The sequence below is a fragment of the Saimiri boliviensis genome, chromosome 8 (assembly GCF_048565385.1).
Source record: "Saimiri boliviensis isolate mSaiBol1 chromosome 8, mSaiBol1.pri, whole genome shotgun sequence".
NCBI classification, from domain to species: Eukaryota; Metazoa; Chordata; class Mammalia; order Primates; family Cebidae; genus Saimiri; species Saimiri boliviensis.
The window spans coordinates 8,477,474-8,501,985 of NC_133456.1; the positions used below are offsets into that span (position 1 = coordinate 8,477,474).

Below are 24,512 nucleotides of genomic sequence, written 5' to 3' on the forward strand. Positions count from 1 at the left end.
ATTCTCCTGCCTCAGCCTCCTAAGTAGCTGGGATTACAGGCACGTGCCACCATGGCCAGCTAGTTTTTTGTATTTTTAGTAGAGACGGGGTTTCACCATGTTGACCAGGATTGTCTTGATCTCTCGACCTCGTGATCCACCCGCCTCGGCCTCCCAAAGTGCTGGGATTACAGGCTTGAGCCACTGCGCCCGGCTTATTTTTTTTAAGACGGGGTTTCACCATGTTGTTGGTCAGGCTGGTGTTGAACTCCCGACCTCAGGTGATTTGCCCGCCTTGGCCAAAATGCTTGGATTACAGGCGCGAGCCACCACTGGCCAACAATTTTTTTTAATTATTAAAAAGTAATAATAGTTGGCCGATCGACGTGGCTCACGCCCGTAATCCCAGCACTTTGGGAGGCTGAGGCGTGAGGATTACCTGAGGTCAGGAGTTCGAGACCAGCTTAACCAATATGATGAAAATCCGGCTCTACTAAATATACAAAAATTAGCCGGGCGTGGTGGTGAACGCCTGTAATCCCAGCCACTGGGGAGGCTGAGACCGGAGAATCGCTTAAACCTGGGAGGCGAAGGTTGCAGTGAACCGAGAACGCTCCATTGCACTCCAGCCTGGGCGACAACAGTGAAACGCCGTCTGAAAATTCTGTTACCACTAATAGTCCGGCACTCTGTTGGAGCCGGGGTTGGTCCGCTGGCACCCAGCAGCCTAGCGACCTTGATTGTCCTTGCCAAGCCTCAGTTTGTTCATCTCTAAAATGGGATTACCCGTGACAATTCCACGGAGGACTGTGTGGAGGAGGGAGACAGAGAGGCCTTCGAGGCAGGAGCCAAGCCTCGAACCTTGAGTTGTTAGTTGTGCTATCATTATTGGTGTGTGTGGTTAACTGCGAACCCAGCAGTCCGCAGCCGCCCAGCTCTGAGCCAGGCAGGGGCGGGGAGCGGGCAGGCGGCGGCCCCGGACGGGGCGGGGCCGGAGGCCTGGGGTGATCCGAGCCCCGCCTTCCTCCCCCGCCCTGCCCCTCCCGGAGTCTTAACGCGTCCCCGCCCGGCGCCCGGCCTCGGCTGCCGCTTGTCGCCGCGGGAGCTGCCGCTACCTCTGCGTGTCCGCGTGTGTGCCCGGTCCCCGCCCGCCGCACCATGGAGGGCTACCACAAGCCTGACCAGCAGAAGCTGCAGGCCCTGAAGGACACGGCCAACCGCCTGCGCATCAGCTCCATCCAGGCCACCACGGTGGCGGGCTCCGGGTGAGTGCGCAGCGCTGGCCCGGGGCGCGGCGCGGGCGGGGCAGGGGGCGTCTGTAGCAGCCGGGGTCGCCGTGGGCTGGGGGTCGCGCTGCGCGGTGCCAGGACGAGGAAGGCGGCCCGGGCGCCATCAGAGGGCGGAGACGCGCGCCTCGCAGGGCCCCGGGCTGCAGGCGCCCTTCCGCTGCGCCGCGCACTCACCCGGCTGCCCGGGCTCGGCCGCGTGGGCCCCGGTGTCCCGTGCGCCCCAGGCCGGCTCTGTCCCCCGCGGGACTCCGGCCACGCCGCTGCACGGTGGCGCGGGTGATGGGCTCACGACTCGTCAAGTCCCCTTTAGGGCGATGCCTGGAAGGCCACCATTACTGCTGTTCCCGAGAACGCAGCCCTCTTAACCCTCTCCACCACCCGGCTGTGTGGGCGCCGCCGGGAGTGTTCGCCTCTCCAGATGGGGAAACGGAGGCTCCGAGTGAGTCAGCTGCCTAAAGTTACACACAGAGAAATCTGGGATTTGAGCCCCAGCAGTCCAACTCCAGAGAGCCTGTTTTAACTCCTCTTGCAGGAGGCTCCCGCACCTGGCCTTCTCCCGACCAGACTACGTTCCCCATCCCCGGTCTCCTGCCACCCCGGGTTAGGCCGAGTTTGGAGCAGGGGGCTGCTTAGACGCCAGGCAGCGGCGGGCTGATCGGGGAAGAGGGAGGAGGACGGTGGCACGTGGATGCAGAACCAAGGCATCCATTGTAAAGGGGAGGTCTATGATTTGACCTGGGCAGGAGGAGGCGGAGGGGAAGGAGACTGAGAAGGCTGAGCGCCTCAAGGACGAAGTTCCAGGGCCCTAGCGCCGGGAATGAAGTCGTGGGGCAGGGCCAGCCACCAGGGGCTCTTTCTCCCTGGCAGGGCCTGGCATGCCCGGCGTGCCCATCCCCCAAGATTCTTCCCCGGCCAGCCCTTCTGGCCTAGGAGGTAGACAAAGGCAGTTGCTGATCCCAAGGAGCCTCCTCTGTAGCAGGGACAGGGATAATTAATGAGGGCCACCGTTCATGCAGCTGGATGTATCCAGTAGGGTGATTGAAGGGGTCAGCCAGTGAAGTACTTCAGAGCCTGCTTCCAGCTCTGTAAAAGTGGGGATAGTAATGGCACTTACCACGCTGGATGATTTCAAGCATTCCAGTGCTCTACTTGGAGGCTGCTAGGAGGCCACAGTGCCAGCAGTGTGCCGGGCTCCTGACAGGGTTGTGAGGGTTTCGTGGTGGATGATTTCCAGAGACCTTCCCAAACAAGCTCTGTGTTTCAGGCAGTCAAGAGTCTGGCTTCTGGCCAATTTCATACAGGATATATTATTAAGAAATATTTTTCACCTTTCTGGGTGGATACACATTCACCTTTTGTGCCTTTAAGACAAGCTGTCCTCAGAAGGGATTAGATGTCTTTCTCGAAAGCCCTTCCCCCACCCCCACCCATTTCCTTGAACACTTTGGACCTGTTAGCTCTCCTAGGTTTGTATTAGTCTTACCACGTGTGTGGGGTATCTCCTGCTTAGGCAGGGACCTCGCTTACCCAGCGCCCCCTTCGCCAGCCTGGCACACGGTAGCTCTGCACACCTCGTGTGGCTTGTTTTGTACTATTGAATCTGCTACCTTTGGCCATTTCAGGGGGCCTGAGGTCTAGCTGGAGAGAGACAGCAATTAGCCAGCTAAGTAGTATTGTACATCTGAGCATCTTCCAGGGCTAGATAGAACATGCAGATATTTACCGGGTTCCTGAGCTGCCAGGTTGGAATCTGTGGCATGACACAGCATCATCATCCGTTGCATCCTGAAAATAACCCTGTGAGATACATTGTGTTGTATTCACATTTTTTTTTTCTTTTTTTACTTTTTTTTCTTTTCTTTTCTTTCTTTTCCTACCTTTTGGTGTCTGGCAAAATAGATGTATTCACATTTTATAGATGGCGACATTGAGGCTAGTATGTTGTTACTTGCCCAAGCAGGTAATTGGTGGCCATTCCATACTATCTGGTGGGGCTCATGCTGTCAGGAATGCTTCTTGGCGGGGCATACTTGTAATCACAGCACTTTGGGAGGCCGAGGTGGGAGGACTGCTTGAGCCCAGGAGTTCCAGACCAACCTGGGCAACACAGTGAGACCCCATAGCTTAAAAAAAATTTTTTTTTTTGAGATGGAGTCTTGCTCTATTGGCTAGGTTAGAGTGCAGTGGCACTGTCTTGGCTCACTGCAATCTCTGCCTCCCGGGCTCAAGTGATTCTCTTCCCTCAGCCTCCCTAGTAGCTGAGATTACAAGCAACTGCCACTACACCCAGGTAATTTTTGTATTTTTAGTGGAGATAGGGTTTCACCATGTTGGCCAGGCTGATCTTGAACTCCTGACCTCAGGTGATCCACCCATCTTGTCTTCCCAAAGTGCTGGGATTGCCCACTGTGCCCAGTCAAAAAAAAATTTTTTAATTGTCCAGGTGTGGTGATGTGTACCTGTAGTCCCAGCTACTTGGGAGGCTGAGGCAGAGGATCACTTGAGCCCAAGAGGTTGAGGCTGCAGTAAGCCTTGAACATGCCACCACACTCCAGCCTGGGTGACAGAGCAAGACCCTGTCTCAAAAAAGAAAAAGAAAGAAATGAAAAGTAGCCGGGCGTGGTGGCTCACGCCTGTAATCCCAGCACTTTGGGAGGCCGAGGCAGGTGGATCACGAGGTCAAGAGATCGAGACCATCCTGATCAACATGGTGAAACCCCATCTCTACTAAAAATACAAAAAATTAGCTGGGCATCGTGACACGTGCCTGTAATCCCAGCACTTTGGGAGGCCGAGGCGGGTGGATCATGAGGTCAAGAGATCGAGACCATCCTGATCAACATGGTGAAACCCCGTCCCTACTAAAAATACAAAAAATTAGCTGGGCATGGTGGCGCATGCCTGTAATCCCAGCTACTCAGGAGGCTGAGGCAGGAGAATTGCCTGAACCCAGGAGGCAGAGGTCGCAGTGAGCCAATGCGCCATTGCACTCCAGCCTGGGTAACAAGAGCGAAAAACTCTGTCTCAAAAAAAAAAAAAGAAATGAAAAGTAGTTGGGCATGGTGTTGCATGCCTGTAATGCCAGCACTTTAGGAGTCCAAGACGGGAGGATCACTTGAGGCCAGGAGTTCAAGACCAGCCTGGGTAACATAGCAAGACCCTGTCTCCAAAAGCAAATAGGAATGCTTCCGCCAAGCGCAGTGGCTCATGTCTGTAATCCCAGCACTTTTGGAGGTGTAGGTGAGTGGATCATCTAAAGATCAGGAGATCAAGACCAGCCTGGCCAGCATGGTGAAACCCCATCCCTACTAAAAATACAAAAAATTAGCCAGGTGTGGTGGCAGGTGCCTGTAATCCCAGTTACTCGGGAGGCTGAGGCAGGAAAATCACTTGAACTCGGGAGGCAGAGGTTGTAGTAAGCCAGGATTGTACCATTGCACTCCAACCTGGGCAACAAGAGTGAAACTTCATCTCAAAAAAAAAAAAAAAAAAAAAAAAAGAATGCTTCTTGGGCAAGTGGTCTGTGCCAGGCTGGAGAATGGTGGAAAAGGTGAAGGGGAAGACCAGGTACAACCATGGTGGATATTAGTCAGTTTGAAAGGCAATTAGAGAGAAATAAGATATACAAGTGTAGGGTGCTCTGAAAGAGTGGGGTGCCAAGTGGATCTCCTAGTTCTTTGTTAGGCAAAGTCTGATTTCTTCACCGCCTTTAGCCTTTAGCCTTTACTCCTCCTCCGGAAAGATACTGTGGTGACTGAGAGTTACACCATGTTTACATTGTAATGCCTTGGAGGGGGAAGCTCACTGAACTCAAAAAGTATCCATTTGCAAAAGAAAAAAAAGATATGTAAAATACAGTGGCTGTGTGTATGTATATGTTTAAAATATGCAAAAAAAAGGTAAGAGGTAAGAAAAACTTATTTTTCAGAAGGAAGTAACATTGCTATGCAATCATAATTTGAAAGGTGTGTGCCAAGGGTGTGTTTGTGTGTGTGCATACGAGCTAATCGAGGAAGACTTGAGACACAGGCAGTGTTCTGTTTCTGGTCCCCAGATGTTTATCTTAAGGCCCACTGTCCCCTTACTGCAGTGAGGCATAGAGTGAAGGCTCAGTCTGGAAGCCCTGGCCCAATCTGGGCTGTAGTCACAGCTAAAGTGACAATTTGTCAGGATGTCCCCTTTCTGGGGGAGCTCACAGGACTTTGATCCATTCCGGTCCTCTCTCTTTCTTTCTTTCTTTTCTCTCTTTCTTTCTCTCTTTCCTTCTTTCTCTCTCTTTTCTTTCTTCCTCTTTCTCTTTTCTATCTTTCTTTTTTGACAAGGTCTTAGCCAGGCACTTTTTTTTTTTTAAGACAGGGTCTCACACCTGTAAGCTCAGCATTTTGGGAGGCTGAGGTGGGTGGATTGCCTGAGCTCAGGAGTTCAAGACCAGCCTGGGCAACATGATGAAACCCCATCTCTACTAAAATACAAAAAATTAGCCAGGCATGGCAGTGTGCGCCTGCAGTCGCAGCTACTCGGGAGGCTGAGGCAAGTGAATTGCCTGAACCCAGTAGGTGGAGGTTGCAGTGAGCCAAGAGCACACCACTCTACTCCAGCCTGCGTGACAGAGCATGACTCTATCTCAAAAACAAAACAAAAAAACGGGTCTTGCTCTGTCCCCCACCAGGTTTACAGAGGCTCAGTCATGGCTCCCTGCAGCCTTGAACTCATGGGCTATAGCGATCATCCTGCTTCAGCCTCATGAGTAGCTGGAACTACAGGCATATGCCACCATGTCCAGCTTTTTGGTCCAGTCTTTTACTGGCCACCCACTGAGACAGCGGGTATTTTCTGTCAGTGAGGATCCAGGCTGGTTTCTTGATAGCTTTCCCTTTCCTGTGCCATCACTGACCCCAGGCCTGGGAAGCAAGGACACTGGCCTCTGTCAGGAGTTGGGCCTGGAGGTGAAGGGACAGCCCTCACAGAAGGCGCTTTGTTGAGGCTGCATCCACAATGCCCAGAGCTTCTCTGGAGTCATCTCCTTCCATGGGCTGAAGGAATTGTGGCAAGGGTCCAGCTCATCCTGGCTTTAGAAAAACAAAACCCAGGGCCGGGCACAGTGGCTCACATCTGTAATCTCAGCACTTTGGGAGGCCTAGGCAGGTGGATCACCTGAGGTTGGGGGTTCGAGACCAGCCTGACCAATGTGGTGAAACCCCATCTCGAAAAAATAATAATAAATTTAAAAAATTTAAAAAAAAGGCCGGGCGCAGTGGCTCACGCCTGTAATCCCAGCACTTTGGGAGGCCAAGGCGGGTGGATCACGAGGTCAAGAGATCGAGACCATCCTGGTCAACATGGTGAAACCCCGTCTCTACTAAAAATACAAAACATTAGCTGGGTATGGTGGCGCGTGCCTGTAATCCCAGCTACCCAGGAGGCTGAGGCAGGAGAATTGCCTGAACCCAGGAGGCGGAGGTTGTGGTGAGCCGAGATCGCGCCATTGCACTCCAGCCTGGGTAACAAGAGCGAAACTCCGTCTCAAAAAAAAAAAAAAAAAAAAAAAAAAAGAAAAACAAAAACAAAACCCAATGACCTTGTCAGAAGTGGCCTGGACGCTGAGGCTAGTGGTAGAGATTTCTCAGTTCTCCCTTACCAGGCATCATCCAAACAGTACAAGTGTCATCTGAGGACTCCATCACGATCAGGCCTGATTCAAAAGGGAAGGTGGTCTGTGCTTCCCACAAGTCCCCCAGGGTTTCTGACCCACAGTCTTGGGGAGGGTAATGTCTGGCCAGGCCTGGCTGGTAGACTCAAGGAGGTGAGTCTAACCTGGCTCTGTTCCTAGCAGCTGTGTCTTCGTTAGGAAGGCCCTTCTGGCCAGGTGCGGTGGCTCACACCTGTAATCACAGCACTTTGGGAGGCCAGGGTGGGAGGATTGCTTGAGCCTGGGAGTTTAAGACCAGCCTGGCAACATAGTGAGACCTCATCTTTACCAAAAAAAAAAAAAAAAAAGGCTGTGCATGGTGATGCGCATGCTGTAGTCCCAGCTATTTGGGAGGCTGAGGTGTGAGGATCACTTGATCCCAGGAGTTCAAGGCTGCAGTGAACTATGATCATGGCTCTGCACCCCAGCCTGAGCCACAGCAAAACCCTGTCTTTTAAACAAAACAAAACAAACCTTTCTATCTCAGGGTCTCGATTGCCCAGGCAGGAAGGCCGTGGCACGATCTCTGCTCACTGCAGCCTCCGCCTCCTGGGCTCAAATGATCCTCTCACCTCAGCCTCTGGAGTAGCTGGGACCACAAGCTTGAGCCACCATGCCTTGGCTAATCTTTATATTTCTTGTAGAGTTGGAGTTTTGCCAGTTTACCCAGGCTGGTCTCAAACTCCTGGGCTTAAGCGATCTACCTGCCTTGGCCTCCCAAAGTAATGAGGAGATGTTCATGGTTAGATGGTTTCAAACTGGGTCCCTCAGGAGTGGGGCTGGGAGGTGGAGTGAGTGGGCTCTGGGGTACCACCACCTGCTGTTGCTGGTTTTACATCCTGGTGCTCTCTGTGCCCTTAAAGTGGCTGGGATTGTATCCCAGTTACCCAGCTCTGACACTGGGGTGCTTTGGCTGAAGGCTTGAGGACCTCCCGGGGTCTCTGGCCCCACAAGGCCATGCCTCTCTGGGCCTGCTTCTCTTTTTGGGCTGCCTCAGGACCCAGCGTGGCCCCAACTGAGGCAAGAGTTTGGCGGTTGAGATTGCCCCAGCAGCAGCATTTCCCCACCCAGTGTGAAGACACTGGCCGCTCTCTGCCAATGAGAGTGACCTCTCCTCTGCGGGGTTGGAGATCAGTGTTGTAAGAAACAGGAGGTGAAGTACAGGACCTGGTTAGCATCTGGCTGAGACTTTCTCGTGCCTTCCCATGGACTCTGACTAATCTCCAGCCCCTGTTGTGGCTCTGACCTCTCAGCATTGCCTCTTGAGTCAGGCTTGTTGTCACTGTAGCCTCACCCCACAAAATCAGGAACCTTCTTGCTACAGACCAGCTATCTGCCCTGGGTGCTGGGAACACTCCTGGAGGTCAGGGACCTGCACAGAACTGGGTCCTCAGGCAGGCTCTGCTCCTGCCCTGAATGGCGGGGCAAGGAAGGGGGCAGTGGATGTGCTGGGAGCTGGGTGAGCCCGTCTGCAGCTGGGTGTTGCTCAGAAGTCAGTTGCATTTGTGCCCTGGGTGGAACCTCTGAGGACTGCACAGCTGGAAGGGAAGTGTGACACCCAAGAACTTCCTCTACTGAGCTCTCCTAGCACCTTTTTCTTCCATTTATTTATTTATTTATTTATTTATTTATTTATTTATTTGACAGAGTCTCGCTCTGTCGCTCAGGCTGGAGTACAGTGGCCTGATCTTGGCTCACTGCGACCTCTACTTCCCAGGTTCAAGCAATTCTGCCTCAGTCACTGGAGTAGCTGGGATTACAGGTGCATGTCACCACACCCAGCTAATTTTTGTATTTTTAGTAGAGGTGGGGTTTTACCATGTTGGCCAGGCTGGTCTCGATTTCCTGACCTCAGGTGGTCCACCCACCTGCCTCAGCCTCCCCAAAGTGTCGGGATTATAGGCATGAGAGCCACCATGGCTGGCCCTTTTTTAAAAACAACAACAACAACAACAATTTTTAGGCCAGGTGTGAGGGTTCATGCCTGTAATCACAGCACTTTGGGAGGCCAAGGTGGGTGGATCATTTGAGGTCAGGAGTTCAAGACCACCCTGACAACATGATGAAACCCTGTCTCTACTAAAATACAAAAATTAGCTGGGTGTGGTGGAGGGTTCCTGTAATCCCAGCTACTTGGGAGGCTGAGGCAGGAGAATCACTGGAACCCAGAAGGCGGAGGTTGCGGTGATCTGAGATCATGCCACTACTGCCCTCCAGCTTGGCTGACAGAGTGAGACTCTATCTCAAAAAAATAAAAGTAAATAAAAAATGAAGACAAATTTTTAGCAGTTTGATTAAGGTATAATTGCTGTATCATAACGTTGTAAGTGATTTTAATGAATTTGCAGAGATTTACTACAAAAATTGACCATATTCCCTAAAAGATCTCTTTTGGATATTTGCTGTCACTCCCCATTTTCACCCTCAGTGTCCTGGGCAACCACTAATCTAATTTTCTGTCTCTAAATTTAACTCTTCTAGACATTGTACATAAATGCAATTATATAGAATGAGTTCTTTTGGGTCTGGCCTCTTTAACTTATCATAATTTTTAGAGGGTCATCAATGTTGTAACATGAATTAGTATTTCATTCCTTTTTGGGGGGAGTGGGGAGCAGGGTCTCCACTGTGTCCCCAAGCTGGAGTACAATGGTACAGTCATGGCACACTGCAGCCTCGACCTCCCCGGATCAAGCAATCCTTTCACCTCAGCCTCCTGAGTAGCTGGGAGGCACTCACCACCATACTTAGCTAATTTTTAAAATTATTTGTAGAGGCAGGGTACATTGCTAAGCCTGGTCTCAAATTCCTGGGCTCGAGTCATTTGGGCCAGTATAAGGCCCAAAGCTCTGTCCTCAGGGAGCTTGTATTCCAGTAGGGTAGACAGGCAATAACCACATAATGTCGGGTGGCAAGCATGAGTGAGGGAAGAAGAGCTATTTCAGATAGTGTGGTCAGGGAGGACTTTTTGGAGGAGGTGACACAGGGCAGAGATCTGAAGATACAATCTGAGGTCTGGAGCCAGAGGTTCTTTCCAGGCAGAAGCCAGCTCTGGTAGTTCAGGGCATAGGAAGATGTCTACCCTGACATCCTGGGATTCTTTCCTGAGTATTTTTGGTTTGTTTTTTTTTTGAGACGGAGTTTCGCTCTTGTTACCCAGGCTGGAGTGCAATGGCGCGATCTCGGCTCACCGCAACCTCCGCCTCCTGGGTTCAGGCAATTCTCCTGCCTCAGCCTCCTGAGTAGCTGGGATTACAGGCACGCGCCACCACGCCCAGCTAATTTTTTGTATTTTTAGTAGAGACGGGGTTTCACCATGTTGACCAGGATGGTCTCGATCTCTTGACCTCGTGATCCACCCGCCTCGGCCTCCCAAAGTGCTGGGATTACAGGCTTGAGCCACCGCGCCCGGCCCTGTTTTGTTTTGTTTTGTTTTGTTTTAATGGAGTCTGTTGCCCAGGCTAGAGTGCAGTGGTGCAATTTTGGCTCACTGCAACTTCCAGCTCCCAGGTTCAAGAGATTCTCCTGCCTCAGCCACCCACGTAGCCGGGATTGTAGGCACCCGCCATCATGCCAGGCTAATTTTTGTATTTTTAGTAGAGACAGGTTTCACTCTGTTGGCAAAGCTGGTCTTAAACCTCTGACCTCAGGTGATCTACCCACCTCAAGCCTCCTGAAGTGCTGGAATTACAGGCATGGGCCACCTCGCCTGGCCTGACGTCTGTTATCTCTTGAAGGAGGCTGGCCGGAGGGTGAGGGAGCCGCTCTGGCCTTTTCCTGCATGGAAACCTGTGAGCAGGTGGAGTGCACACTGAAGCGATGAGAGGGCCTCCTGGGCAGGGGACATCTAGAAGTATATATGCTGTCGTGGAGGGGAGTAGTGGTGGGGGAGGCTTTAAGCACATTTCTTTGGATCTGGTTCTAAGCTGTCCACACTACCTTCATAGGCTGGACTAACTGGGGTTGTAAGTGGCCTGTCTGGCCAAGGCAGGGTTGGTTTGTTGGAACAAACCGTCAAGTGTGCCTGTAAGCCCGGTTCGTCCCAGAGCCGGGGTGTGCCGTAAGCGCCCTGCAGCCTCCCACCACGCTCCTCATCTCATCTCCTGCCGATGTTGACCCAGAGGTGTCATACACAGCGCCACGGAATGGGGCGTCCACTTGCAGTTGGGCAGGCAGTCTGGAATGAATGGCAGGAAAAACTCCAGCCCTGGGGAGACCACAGGCTTAAATGTATGCCTTCGGCCCCAGCGGCCCTCTAGTAAGTTGAGCCTGAAAGTAACTGTCTCCTGTGTGCTCGGTGCTTCACGGTGTGCACCGCTTGGCCTCAGTCCTTGGTTTATTTCTTCCCTCTTGCCTGTCTGTGGCCAGCAGGGCTGGGGGATGTCACCATCCCAGCCTGTAGGTAAAGAGCTGGAGGTGCTGAGAGGGTTGGTCCCCTGGTGGGTGGTGGCAGCTAGCCAGAGACCTGGGTACTGTGTGTGCATTATCTCACTGCATCTCCCAGACCCTCTCCCAAGTGAAGAAGCTGAGCCCTGGGTTGGTGAAGCACTTGCTCAAGTCACCAAGCCCAACTTGGCACAGCTCACACTTCCAACCCAGGGTGCCCAGCTGAGGGAGAGCCCCCAAAACCTGGGGAGGATTGGGGGGACACTTGGATCCTAAGCGTTCCTTCTTTCGTGCTTACCTGGTGGGAGTGAACGGTGTGCCCACAGGAGGCTGGATGCAGCATTGCAGGGGATGAAAGGCTGTAGGCCTAGCAAGGAAGGCTGAGGATCAGCTGCAGCTTCCACTTCTCGCCCTTGCTGTCACCTCGTGGCTGACCTTCCTCTCTCCACATCTACTCTGTCTGGGCCTGGGCATGCCCCTGCCACATGCGGAAAGAGCCTGTGCCATACCGTTTCTCCCTGGAACTCCTTGGTGGCCAGTGGGACTGTCACTCTGGGGTATCAAGGTGGACGGGGCAGGTGGAGCCCTGCACGTGCCACCCTTTTTCCTTCCCAGAACGCTTGGCCCAGTGTCCACCCACATCCTTCTGCCACCAAGGCTTCCTCCTAATGGGACCGCGGCTTGAGAAACAGGGTCACCCAGGGCTGGGGCTGCCCTTGGAGGTGGGAAGGATGAGAGGTCGGCCTGACTGGGGTGGCCTCCAGCTGAAGTCGGCAGTGGGAGCATGGGCTTAGGGTTCCTGCCAGGCAGAAAGGGGTTTCTTGTTTACCATGTCCTCATCTCCCTCTTTCAGGTGTAGTGTCTTTTCCCATGACCGGGAGTTCATAGAAATAGTTAAGTATAAGATGATCGTGTGCGAGAACGTTGGTACTAAACCAGCATGGACAGTTTCCCGGATTTCTCTGCTACTAACTTCTCTGCACTGAGTGCGACTCACCCCTAACCCGGTGGGAGCACTGACTGGAGGGGGCGGGAGGTTGGTGGTGTGAGCTCTAGATGGTGCATGTGCCCTTGGGCTTGGCATGGGGCGTGTCTTCATGTGAAGGACCTCAGGGAGCAGCGAGAGGGCTGAGCTGAGCTGCATGTGGACGGGCCCTCCTGGGAGGCCCGTGCCCTGTGGCTGAAGTTTTAACAAAACCCTGGGACCAGGGGGCTTCAGGGCTGACCAGGACCTGCAGCACTTCTCAGCAGGAAGCCCAGCCTCTAGCCCCTCTCCCTGGCAGGGGCTGGCTTATGGATTACTCACGTGGGGCCTAAGAGACCTGAATGAGTCCCATCCCTAAGATATGACGTTTGCATTTTCTATTGCCGAGTAGCCGCTCTGTGATTAAAACAAGAGTCTAAAAAGTCAAGGAGTCTCAATGCCCCTACCACTCCCAGGCTGGAGGGCAGATTCTTGCTTTGTCCACCCCACTTCAGCCCCTGTCCATAGACAGAAGGGGTTGTGAGTCGTAGCCGTGTAGACGATGAGATGGTGTGTTGCTTTGAAAATTCTGCACAAAAGCCTGGTTCCCAGTAGCTCCACCAGCCCTCAAATTGCCCGTTTCTAAAGCTTTCCAGTAGCCCAGTGATGCTTTCCCGGTGGAAAGCCCAAGGCTCAGTTTTTCAGGCTACCACAGCCGGTGCGTGGAGGCTGCTGGGAGGTTTGTGGTAACTCCATAAGCCTCAGTTCCTCCCTGCCCCATGGGCTCAGGTCCAGCACCCCTGGGTGCTGAGAGGTCAGGGTGCCCTTCACAAGCGGGCAGAGTCTGGGAAGTCCCTTCAGGATGTAGGAGGGCGGGTGCGCCTCGGCTGCTGAGTCCTGAGACTCCTGGGGGCCACCAGGTGGGAAGTGGGCTCTACCCAACAGTAGGCGCCCCAGCTACAGTGCCGGCCTTGGGCTGGGCCCCTCCTTCCTTCTTACTCAAGTCCAACCCCAGATACTTTCAGTTGCCATGATTCTGAGGATCTGGTGCCCCTGAGAAGGTGTGACAGCCCCGCCACCCACTAGCTGGCCCAGGCCCCAAGCTGCCAGCATGGCCTTCTTGAGACCCTGTGTCACCCTCCCAGGAACCAAGAGCACGTGGTTGTCTCATAAGCCTGGCCTGTGTGACTGCTCGGGACATGCACCCCCAGGTCCCTGTACAGCTGAGCAGGACAGCTCGGGGGTCTAGGGCCATGATGCATGTGTCTGTCTTCTCTCCTGGGTCACAGCCACCCCACGTCATGCTGCAGCGCTGCAGAGATCATGGCTGTCCTCTTTTTCCACACCATGCGCTACAAGTCCCAGGACCCCCGGAACCCGCACAATGACCGCTTCGTGCTCTCCAAGGTAAGAGCCCAGCTGCCCACTGCCAGCCACACCTTGCCTGGGACTGGGGTCACACGGGCCCTGGAATGGTGAGTGGTCTCTGAGGAGGCCTGGCTGAGCCCACCTCTCCCAGGTTCCTTCTCCCTGCTCGTCCTGGCCCCTCCCTCAGTGTCCTGCTCTGTGCTGACCCAGCTGGCTAAGGAATATAGGACTGAATGGGTTGCTCTTCCATGGAGCCAGGGTACATTAACCACGCTTTAACCCAGAGAAATGGAGTAGGAACAACAGAAACATCTGCTGTGTGTTCTGCCCAGTCTCGGTGTTGACAGGCAGGACTGGCATCTAGGTCTGGGTTAGGGCTCCCTGCCTGCTCTTTCTGTTTCCCCAGTACTCCCCAAGCCATGGTTTGCCCCCCTCAGGGTTGATGGTGTGTTGTAGCAGGGTTTTGGATGCAGACCCCCCTGAGCTGCCCCTTCTGGGTGGAATCCCTGCCACAGACCACTGAAATCCACCTGTGCCCAGGCTGGCCTCTGTGGCGTCTGGTCTCTCGGGGCAGGCTTTAGAGCTTAGAAGTCTGTCCAAGTTGTTTCCATGCCAGAAACCAGGGATTAGGGTGCCGGCTGCCCGCTGAGGTTTTGGCTTCATCCAGCCTCACAGCTGTGCCCCCTGCACCTGTCTTAGTGTCGCCTGGCCTTGGCTGTGGGAACTGTGGGCTGAAAACCAAGAGGCTGAAGAGGACTGAAAAGGGGAGAAGTGGCCTTCACTTGCTTCCTCCCCTGAAACGGATGCTGCAGTTGGCTGGCTTGGCCAGGCCCCGGGGCTCAGTATGCAGTAGGCACAACCCCAAGCGGATCCACTGCCCACCTGACCCCACCCCACTGTCCATCTCCCGCAGGGCCATGCAGCGCCCATCCTGTACGCGGTCTGGGCTGAAGCTGGCTTCCTGCCTGAGGCGGAGCTGCTGAACCTGAGGAAGATCAGCTCTGACTTGGACGGGCACCCGGTCCCGGTAAGTGCTCCTGCCAGAGCCTGCCACGCCTCTGCCTCTACTTCTTGTTTCCCAGGCATGCAGGACGGCGGGGAGGGGGTGCCCACTGAGAAGCCAGAGGTACTGAAAGGTGGAAGAGGGCGTTAAGACCAGGAAGGAAGCTTTGCGCAGTGGCAGTATTGTAGCCAATGAGGTTTATCGAAGGGGCGATTATTGCTAAAACTTTTCGCAATACCCCGCCGTAACAACTTGCAATACAGTCGGCACTGGCAATTTTTGAGTCTCTACGGTGACTGATCTTTAAATTTAAAAAAAAAAAAAAAAAGACCAGGAAGGAAAGTAGCAGGTGTTTTAGGGGCACGTATTCACCCCACACTGGTGCTAAAGGGGAAGGCCTTCCGAGGTCTCAGCTGGGGTGCCCTGGGATGACTTCAGGGAGGGCCTCTCCCCAGGCTTCCCTTGTATGCTGGGTCTCCCTGGCTAGGTAGCTACAGCTGGGGAAGCGAGGGGACTCGATAAGAGGCTGGATGCAGGATTTGGTGACGTCCTGGGGGAGGGACCCGGTTTGTTCCTTGGGGTGCCAACTGGCATCCCTGCTAATGTTTAAACTAAATGGATTACCACAAAAACTGTCACTGTGGTCTGGGTCCCTACAAAGGACAAATGTTCTTTTTTTAAAAAAAGATGGGGTTTCACCATTATGACCAGGCTGGTCTTGAACTCCTGACCCCAGGTGATCCACCCACCTCGGCCTCCCAAAGTGCTAGGATTACAGGCGTGAGCCACCGCACCTGGCAAAGGCCAAATGTTCTGTGTCAGTGTTTTCATGATTTTTTTCTCCCGGCCCTTTGTGAAGTGGTTGACGTGGGAACTGAGGCTCAGAGAGGTTCAGTCCCTAGCCTGAGGCCTGAGGCCACATAGCTGGCTAGTGGGCGGGGCTAGGATTTGAACCTGCAGCTGTAATTAGTTCATTAGGTAGAGGCCACCCTGGGGCCTGACCTTCTGCAGGGGAGGGGCTCTCTGGGTCTGGGTGGGAGTGTGGCTACCCGGGCGGGTGAGGCCAGAATCCCTTCTCTCTGATTAACTACGGCCTTCTGTTATAACAGAAACAAGCTTTCACCGATGTGGCCACTGGCTCCCTAGGCCAGGGCCTTGGGGCCGCATGTGGGATGGCCTACACTGGCAAATACTTCGACAAGGCCAGGTAACACATCTACTCTCACCTACTGCCCGCCCCCACCCTTGGTAGTTTTGAAGAGTGGTCCTCGAGGACCCACCCTTCACTGCCACCCCCCAGGTACTTCCTCTTTCCTGGTGAGGGCAGAGTAATACATACACATGGCCTCTTTTACTCTTTAAACACCCGCTATGGCTGGTGCCATGACCTGCCCTTCTCAAATGAGGAGACATCAGGAGTTAAGGAACCTGCCTCAGGGTCCCTCAGCAGCGACTGGCAGGGCCAGGTTTGCACAGAGTGTATGCTCCCAGTCCTGTGCTCTTCTGCCAGAGTGCTTAGGCTGAGGACTTCCTGTGTTGCCTCCAGCCCTGTGGCCAGAGCCCAGAAGTCTCAGAGAGACCCACCCCCAGGCCCCTGTCTGACTAGGCAACAGGAGCCCAGGCCTGAGCCACTTGCCTTTATCTTGGTAAAGGGGAGGGTTGTGGGTTCTGGGGGGTCCTGGGATACCTGCAGACCACCTCCTATCAGCAGGGAAGAAACAAACATTTGAGATATGAGCCTTCAGAGGGTGGCCTAACCAGAAAGGTGTGCTGCTCCAGCACCCAGCAGGTGGTTTGCAGGAGCAGCCCCTCATGGCCCTGCAGGCAGGTTCTAGCCATAAGTTTGTCTGCTGTGGTCAGATTTGGCCTGCGGGGGATGAGGTTGTAAACTGTTAAGATTAATGGAAGTCTGAGGGAAGGATTGCTTGAGGCCAGGAATTTGAGAATAGCCTGGGCCACAGAGCAAGACTCTCTACAAAAAATACAAAACTTAGCCAGGCATGGTGGTGCACACCCGTAGTCCCAGCTACATGGGAGGCTGAGGTGGGAGGATCACTTGAGCCTAGGGGTTCAAGATTATAGTAATCCATGATAGAACCACTGTACCCCAGCGTGGACTACAGAACAAGACTCTGCCTCTAAAAAACAAATAATTTTTTTAAAAAGAATAATCATTGTATTAGTCTGTTTTCACACTGCTGATAAAGGCATACCTGAGTCTGGGAAGAAAAAGGTTTAATGGAGTTAAATTCTACGTGGCTGGGGAGGCCTCAGGATCATGGCAGAAGGCAAGGAGGAGCAAGTCACATCTTACTTGGATGGCAGCAGGCACAGAGAGAGCTTGTGCAGGGAAATTCCTGTTTTTAAAACCATCAGATTGCCGGGCGCGGTGGCTCAAGCCTGTAATCCCAGCACTTTGGGAGGCCGAGGCGGGTGGATCACGAGCTCGAGAGATCAAGACCATCCTGGTCAACATGGTGAAACCCCGTCTCTACTAAAAGTGCAAAAAATTAGCTGGGCATGGTGGCACGTGCCTGTAATCCCAGCTACTCAGGAGGCTGAGGCAGGAGAATTGCCTGAACCCGGGAAGCGGAGGTTGCAGCGAGCCGAGATCGTGCCATTGCACTCCAGCCTGGGTAACAAGGGCGAAACACCGTCTCAAAAAAAAAAAAAAAAAAAAAAAAAAAAAAAAAAAAACCATCAGATCTCGTGAGACTTACCACCAAGAGAACAGCATGGGAAAGAACCATCCCCATGATTCAGTTATCTCTGACTGGGCCCCTTCTGCAACCCGTGGGAATTATGGGAGCGACAAGATGAGATTTGGTTGGGGACCCAGAGCCAAACCACGTCAGTCACTCATCAGAAGGATTCCTTTGCCCTTTGGCGGTGCACATGGTTTGTATCGGGTTCCACCTTGAAGAGCCCCATGAGTTTGTAGTGGTGTGAGAACTGTAACTGGTCTTACAGGTGAAGAAACTAAGGCAAGACGGTGGCCTAGGCCATCCAGTCGGTGATGGAGGTACCCAGTGTCTGTATTTAGCATTCCCAGGCTGCTCTGGGAGAGGCTGAGGGCAGCACAAGAGCTGGGGGAGCCCTGTGGGCGGGAAGCCTACTGGAGCAGGAAGGCCAGTGGGGCCGGCCCGCAGGGTGGGAAAAGGGCCCAGCTCTGCAGCCGGTGCCATCTCCACTGCCCTGTTGTCCACCCTGCAGTAGAAGCACCATGCCGGGGCTGTTGTGGGGCTGGCAGGCAAGTGGGGTTCAGGATGACTATGGGTCCTTGAAGGACAGGAGTCTGCAGGGAGCACCTTCTGTGTGCAGGCCCTTCCCCAGGACTGGCTCTCCAAGGAAGCCTCACAGTCCCTTCCAGGTCCCCCTCTGGCCAGTGTCACTGACAAGGGTTTGCTTTCAGTCCCTGGCCGAGCCTTGGGGCAGGCTCAGCTATACTCAGAAGTGATTCACCGTGAGGTAAAGAGGGAGAGAGACACAAAGAATGGGATGCATGTTTAAGGGCACTGTATTTGGCAGGGAACCAGAGATGTGAGTTAATTATTTCCTACAGTTGCTGGAAATAATTCCCTGTGAAGGGGCATTTCCTGACCCTTACATAATAGAACAAGTCAGTGTAGGGAGGAGGAGTTTAGCTGGGTTCCCAGAAGCCCGGGTGGCTCAGGGCCAGGGTTGGCTGGAGCCTAGGCCCTCCGACTGTACCTTGGGGAGGAGCCAGGGCATCCCAGGATTATCATGCCAGGCCAGGCACCCAGAGGTGGCATCTTGATAAAGCAGATTGGCCTCCACTCACTGTTTCTCCCTGCCCTCCTGTTTAAAAAATACAGAATGGGCCAGGCGCGGTGGCTCAAGCCTGTAATCCCAGCATTTTGGGAGGCCGAGGCGGGTGGATCACGAGGTCAAGAGATCGAGACCATCCTGGTCAACATGGTGAAACCCCGTCTCTACTAAAAATACAAAAAAAAAATTAGCTGGGCATGGTGGCGCGTGCCTGTAATCCCAGCTACTCAGGAGGCTGAGGCAGGAGAATTGCCTGAACCCAGGAGGCGGAGGTTGCGGTGAGCCGAGATCGCGCCATTGCACTCCAGCCTGGGTAACAAGAGTGAAACTCCGTCTCAAAAAAAAAAATACAAAATGGTATTAAGAAATGAATGTTTTTCGTATTCTTAACACACTGCCTCCCACCTCCGATTTAAATCTAGTGATATATTTTGTCCATGTTATGAAAAAAGCTTACAAACTTGTAATCTCAGTGTGTGTGTGTGTGTGTGTGTGTGTAATGTATAACCGAATATTATACTTTAAACCAAAAGCCTTCTATCATGAGCGTTTTCTCATGACATTAACTGTGGAGAGCTGATTTTCTTTTCTTTTCTTTTCTTTTTTCTTTCTTTCTTTTCTTTTCTTTTTTCTTTTTCTTTCTTTTTTTTTTTTTTTTTTTGAGATGCAGTCTTGCTGTGTTGCCCAGGCTAGAGTGCAGTGGTGCAATCTCAGCTCACTGCAACATCCACCTCCTGGGTTCAAGCAATTCTCCTGCCTCAGCCTTCTAAGTAGCTGGGACTACAGGCACGCACCACCACACCTGGCTAATTTTTGTATGTTTAGTAGAGATGGGGTTTCACCATGATGGCCAGGCTGGTCTCAAACTCCTGATGTCAGGTGATCCATCTGCCTCAGCCTCTTACAGTGCTAGGATTACAGACGTGAGCCACTGCACCCAGACTGAGAGCTGGTTTAATGATCATGTGAAGTTCTGTTTTATGGAGATGCTATAATCCATCTAGCGAGCCCTGTTGTTGGACATGTAAGGTACTTTCCAAATTCTTCTGCAACAAATGTCGACCTTCTGTTTAGGGTTCCTTCTCTTCGTATTAGTTCATGTCTGGATGTTTGCAGCCCCCTACCCCTAACTCTAACAGCTCAGGCAATACCAAGCCTCAGGGTTAGCCTAGGCTCCTGTAGGCCCCCTTTCCTGTCCACAAACCCTTCCTTGGATTCTCCTCGGGACCTTAGAGCCTCCTCTGACCTGAGCCTGTTGGCCCTGTAGGGCTTAGCCTTGTGCCTAGTCTCAAAGCCCAAAACTGTGCTGGGCCTCCCGTGCTGACCTCAGTTTGGCTTCCCTGGAAGTGGGTGTGGGCTTGGGGTGGCAGCCAGTTGGCTCTCCTGGAATCCCTTTCTGGGAAGTCGAGTTCCCTACAGGCCTCTCTGGTTCAGCCCCATCATGTGGCCCCTTTCTGGAGCTGCCGTGCCAGACTGGAGCCCCTCCAGGGTCTCAGCCCCCTCAAAACCCATAGGGGAAAGAGGAGGTGAGGCTGGGACAGAATAGGGCCTCTGAAGTATGGGCCTGAGGCTTTGTCCTTTTGGCCATGGAACCAGAGGCCTGGCCTGGCCTGGTGGAGGCCACAGAAGAGTAGCTTGAGGCAGGGGAGGCTGCAGGGAGCGCTCCCAACCTGCTGGCATGTGGAAGTGCTGAGTCATGCTGACCGCTCCCGGGCTGGCTGGCCCAGCCTCTTCCCGCTGGCCCTGCCTTGGCCCTGCAGCAGGGAGGCCTGGAGGCTTGAACTGCTGAGCCTGCAGCCGGGTTGAGGGCCTTTTCCTGCAGAAGCAGGAGGGCAGCTGTGTCCCCTCTGAGCCCAACCAGGCACCAGCCTCATTTCCTGGAGCCACACAGCTAGACACTGGGCAGGGTAAGGGGAGGTGCCCAGGTCCCATGATTCCTCACCCTATGTGCATGCCTGCACTGAAAGGAGTGGACATCTGGCTGCAGTCAGGCCTGCGTTTGCATCCTGGCTCAGCAACTTCCTGACAGCGCGACCTTCAGACAAGTCCTGTGTCTGTTGATGTCATCCCTCTGCCAACCCCATCCCCTCATGTCTCCGAGGCTGGGCTCAGAGTTCCTGAACTGGTCTCCCTTCCTCTAGCCTCACCCGCCCGCTCACTTCTCCCCTGGGGCTAGGGAATGTTCTGTGGTTCTGTTTGCCGGGGTAATTTATTCCTAGTTCAATGCTTTTTTTTTTTTTGGAGACAGGGTCTTATTCTGTCACCCAGGCTGGAGTGCAGTGGCACGATCTCAGCTCACTGCAACCTCTGCCTCCTGGGTTCAAGTGATTCTCCACGCCTGATTTTTTTTGTATTTTTTATAGAGATGAGGTTTTACCATGTTGGCCAAGCTGATCTCAAACTCTTGACCTCAAGTGATCTGCCTGCTTCAGCCCCCAACATGCTGGGAGTACAGGTGTGAGCAACCATGCCCAGCCTGTGCTCTTTTTAACATGTCTCACTGTCTTGAAAAGATCACGGTTGCCTGTGTTGAGGGGAGAAGGCCCCTAGGGTAGAAAAAGGGCCAGGTCCAGCCTCAATCTTGGAGTCAAGGGCCCGCCATGCATGCTCCATCCTCCGCCTGAGCTCTCTTGCTCCGGGGTGTTGCCTGGAGTGCCTCAGCCCTCCCTGGCCCAGCTCCCTCCTCCAAGCAGAAGCAGAGCTTGGTTCCCAAGATTCCCTTTTTCCCACTGGCACACCCAGCCATCCCAGGGCCTCCTCCAACCTCTGGTTCACAGTGGGGTCCGTCCCCTGCAGGAAGTGTCTCACGCGCGTCCACCCACTCTTCCTCACTTTCCTCTTGCTCCAGCAACCCCCGTTTTTTAGATCTTACCAGCCAGATCCCTGTTGTCCTAGACTTCTGTTTCTTAACAATCAGTACTTTTTTCTGAGCTCCTGACGGCTTTCTTCATGGCCATTTTCTCTTGGGGTATGGCATGAGGTGGGCTGCAGGGACATGGTGACACTGTTGTGCTTTGAGTGTAAATACCGTCTGTTTTGCATAGTCACACGTGACTGCTCCTTTACCCAGAGTACAGGCTCCTTGGAGGGGTCGGGGCTGGGTCCCGGGCTGAGAGCTGGTTTAATGATCATACAATGTTCTATTTTATAGCGATGCTATAATCCAACTGCAGGCTCCTTGGAGGGGTGGTGTCAGGAGCCAGTTGGGTCCAGGTGAGAGGGACCGGCCTGACTCACTGTCTGTTCACAGCTACCGAGTCTATTGCTTGCTGGGAGACGGGGAGCTGTCAGAGGGCTCTGTGTGGGAGGCCATGGCCTTTGCCAGCATCTACAAACTGGACAACCTCGTGGCCATTCTTGACATCAATCGCCTGGGCCAGAGCGACCCGGCACCGCTGCAGCACCAGATGGACGTCTACCAGAAGCGGTGCGAGGCCTTCGGGTACGTATGAGGCTGTGGCCTGGGCATGGTCACAGCATGGAGAGTGGTTTGTGATCGCAGCTACGCAGGTGCAGGAGCTAAAGCTGGGATTTTAAGCCCCATCTACAGGTCCCTTTCTTTAGCATTTGACTCACAATTTCAAACTGTAGGCATTTGGACTTAGCGGCCCAGGCCACCACCATGGATTTGTGGGCTAGGCCCAGTTTTAAGTGAGTTCCCTTGTTTTTGTGGTTGTGGCATGGTGGTTCGCAGAGCTTCCACACATCATCTTACATAGGCTCACTTTGTTCTTGAGGGAGGAGGTTTTTTTTTTTCTTTTTTTTGGAGACGGAGTCTCGCTCTGTCACCCAGGCTAAAGTGCAGTGGCATGATCTTGGCTGACTGCAACCTCTGCCTTTAAGGTTCAAGCGATTCTCCTGCCTCAGACTCCCAAGTAGCTGGGATTACAGGTGCGTACCACCACACCCAGCTAATTTTTGTATTTTTAGTAGAGATGGTGTTTCACCATGTTGGCCAGGCTGGTCTTGAACTCCTGACCTCAAGTGATCTGCCTGACTTGGCCTCCTAAAGTGCTGGGATTATAGGCATGAGCCACCATGTGGCTGAGGGAGGAGGGTTCTTGAGGGATGGGGGCTCGCTCGGTAAAGCTAAACGACATATATACCTATGGAGAGATTTTAACTTCAGTTTGGGGGCCACCTCCTGTGCCCAGCCCCAGCCAGCCTGGGGAAGAGGAGCAGGCCGTGGTGAAATAGGAGAGAGGGTTTCCAGATGCCCCCCTTGGGCCTTGACTGATTACGAATTCAGGGTCAAAGGGCACAAAGTAGGGAGGTGGGTCTGCATGGGTGTCAGCCAGAGGGACCCACCTCAAAGCCTCCACCGTGGCCCCAGACAAGCTGCTCCGCAGAGGGACCCAGCATTGGCTGAGGAGGCTGTGGAGGGGAGGGAGTAGGGCAGGGGCCATGCAGGGCTTTGGGACCTAGGTCAGGCCTCCACAGCTGCCTTTTGTAGATGAGCCCATGCCTGTGACTACACTAAATGACAAGATGCTTGGGGTTACCTTGCAGTGGCACAGCAGACACAGGCCTGTGTTCCCTGATGACTGACCTCAGAAAGGGAGAGGGGGAAGGGGGGAAATCATTTCAGTTGGACAGACCAGGAGACTGAGCCACAAGGTCTTCACCCCACAGGCATCTCAAGGCCACATCGATCTGGGGACTCAGAGTAAAACCCCAGCAGCACCCCCAGGACCTGTGTCCATAACCTCATGGCTCAAGCCAGGTTCCTGAAGTCCTGGCTCCACCGCTAACTTGCTTCGTGGCGTGGGGCATGTTACTTACTCCACCTTCGGTGTCTCAGTTGATTTGTCTGTAAAATGGGGGGCAACTCAGCAACCAGGCACAGCGTGGTGAGGCTTCAGCGGGCTCATATGGGTAGTGCTTGGCATGGCGCCTGCACAGAGGAAACACTCAGTTTGAGTGGTGCTCTTTTTATTATGCCAGAAAGAGTCCCCAAAAGGACTCCTTTTCAAGAGAAAGGCTGTTCTGCCCCAGCTCCTTCCTGTATATTTGACAACATGGTTCATTTCATAAAAGTTTCCAGCACCATATCTAGCATCTGTGGAGTGATCAGATGTGTTCCCTGAATAAAAATTGGGCCAAAAAATTCTTCAAGAATCTAATAACAGATTCCAAACCCAGTGTGCTGACCCCAGAACAGCTTTCAGTAGGAAATGAGCAGATCAGGAATGAAAGAAACAATAAAGGAACTGAGCTCTGGATTACTTAGGAAGAGGAGGAAAACCTGTTCAGAGGCAAACAAAAGGAAGTAAAATAATGTGAAAAAGAAAAGGATTTAAAAAAAAACAAACCCAAACTGGAAGCAGGAATGTTGCACACTTTCTACGACTCCAGCTCAGGCTGCAGCCGTGGGGTAGAGCCTGGGCAGACCCCCAGATGACAAGGCAGACCTTTCTCTGGGAGGTTCCTTGGTGCTGTGGCGCCTGGGCATTGCCCCTTGCTCTCTGCCCCTTGTCCCCAGTTGGCATGCCATCATCGTGGATGGACACAGCGTGGAGGAGCTATGCAAGGCCTTCGGCCAGGCCAAGCACCAGCCAACAGCCATCATTGCCAAGACCTTCAAGGGCCGAGGGATCTCAGGTCAGTATGCATGAGCTGCCCTCCCCACCTTCACCCCTGACCTGGGCCCTGTGGCTACATAGCTCTGACTCTCAGGTCCAGAGAAATACCAGCCCTTGCTGCTCACTGAATACGCTAGGCTCCAGGGAACGGGAGTGGGAGACGCTATGACTCAGTGACCCCATGGCTGAGCCAGGATTTGAACTCTGCCGGGATGGGGGGGCATATACAGGCAGAAAGAGAGGAGGGACTTGGAGGGTCTGTGGGTGAGGGGAAGGCACCTAGCTGGCACCTTTCAGAGCTGCAGCTCTGTGTGCTCTGCCAGCTCCGACCATCTGCCCCAGCTAAAGGGCCAACACAGCCAGGCAGGGCCTGGAGTGGCCTGCTCTCTCCAGGAGGTGAGTGGGGCACTCCTCAAGCAATGGCTGGTACTTAGCAAGGCCTGTGTGGGCCAAGAGCTTTGGG

The 24,512-nt window shown here is 53.5% G+C and overlaps 1 protein-coding gene and 1 non-coding gene across 2 annotated transcripts in view; both read left to right on the forward strand.

The window, feature by feature from the left end:
- The first annotated feature begins 1,017 nt into the window (after positions 1-1,017).
- Positions 1,018-24,512, forward strand: part of TKT (transketolase) — a 30,453-nt gene continuing 6,958 nt past the window's right edge. The window contains exons 1-6 of the mRNA XM_039477293.2: positions 1,018-1,244; positions 13,597-13,714; positions 14,589-14,702; positions 15,788-15,885; positions 21,718-21,909; positions 23,950-24,068. Coding sequence (XP_039333227.1) covers positions 1,138-1,244; positions 13,597-13,714; positions 14,589-14,702; positions 15,788-15,885; positions 21,718-21,909; positions 23,950-24,068 — 748 coding nt within the window. The 5' untranslated portion in view covers positions 1,018-1,137. The remainder of the gene's footprint in view (positions 1,245-13,596; positions 13,715-14,588; positions 14,703-15,787; positions 15,886-21,717; positions 21,910-23,949; positions 24,069-24,512) is intronic.
- On the forward strand, positions 14,841-14,974 carry LOC120367306 (U4 spliceosomal RNA). Its single transcript, XR_005581712.1, has one exon. It is a non-coding gene; the product is annotated as a U4 spliceosomal RNA (small nuclear RNA).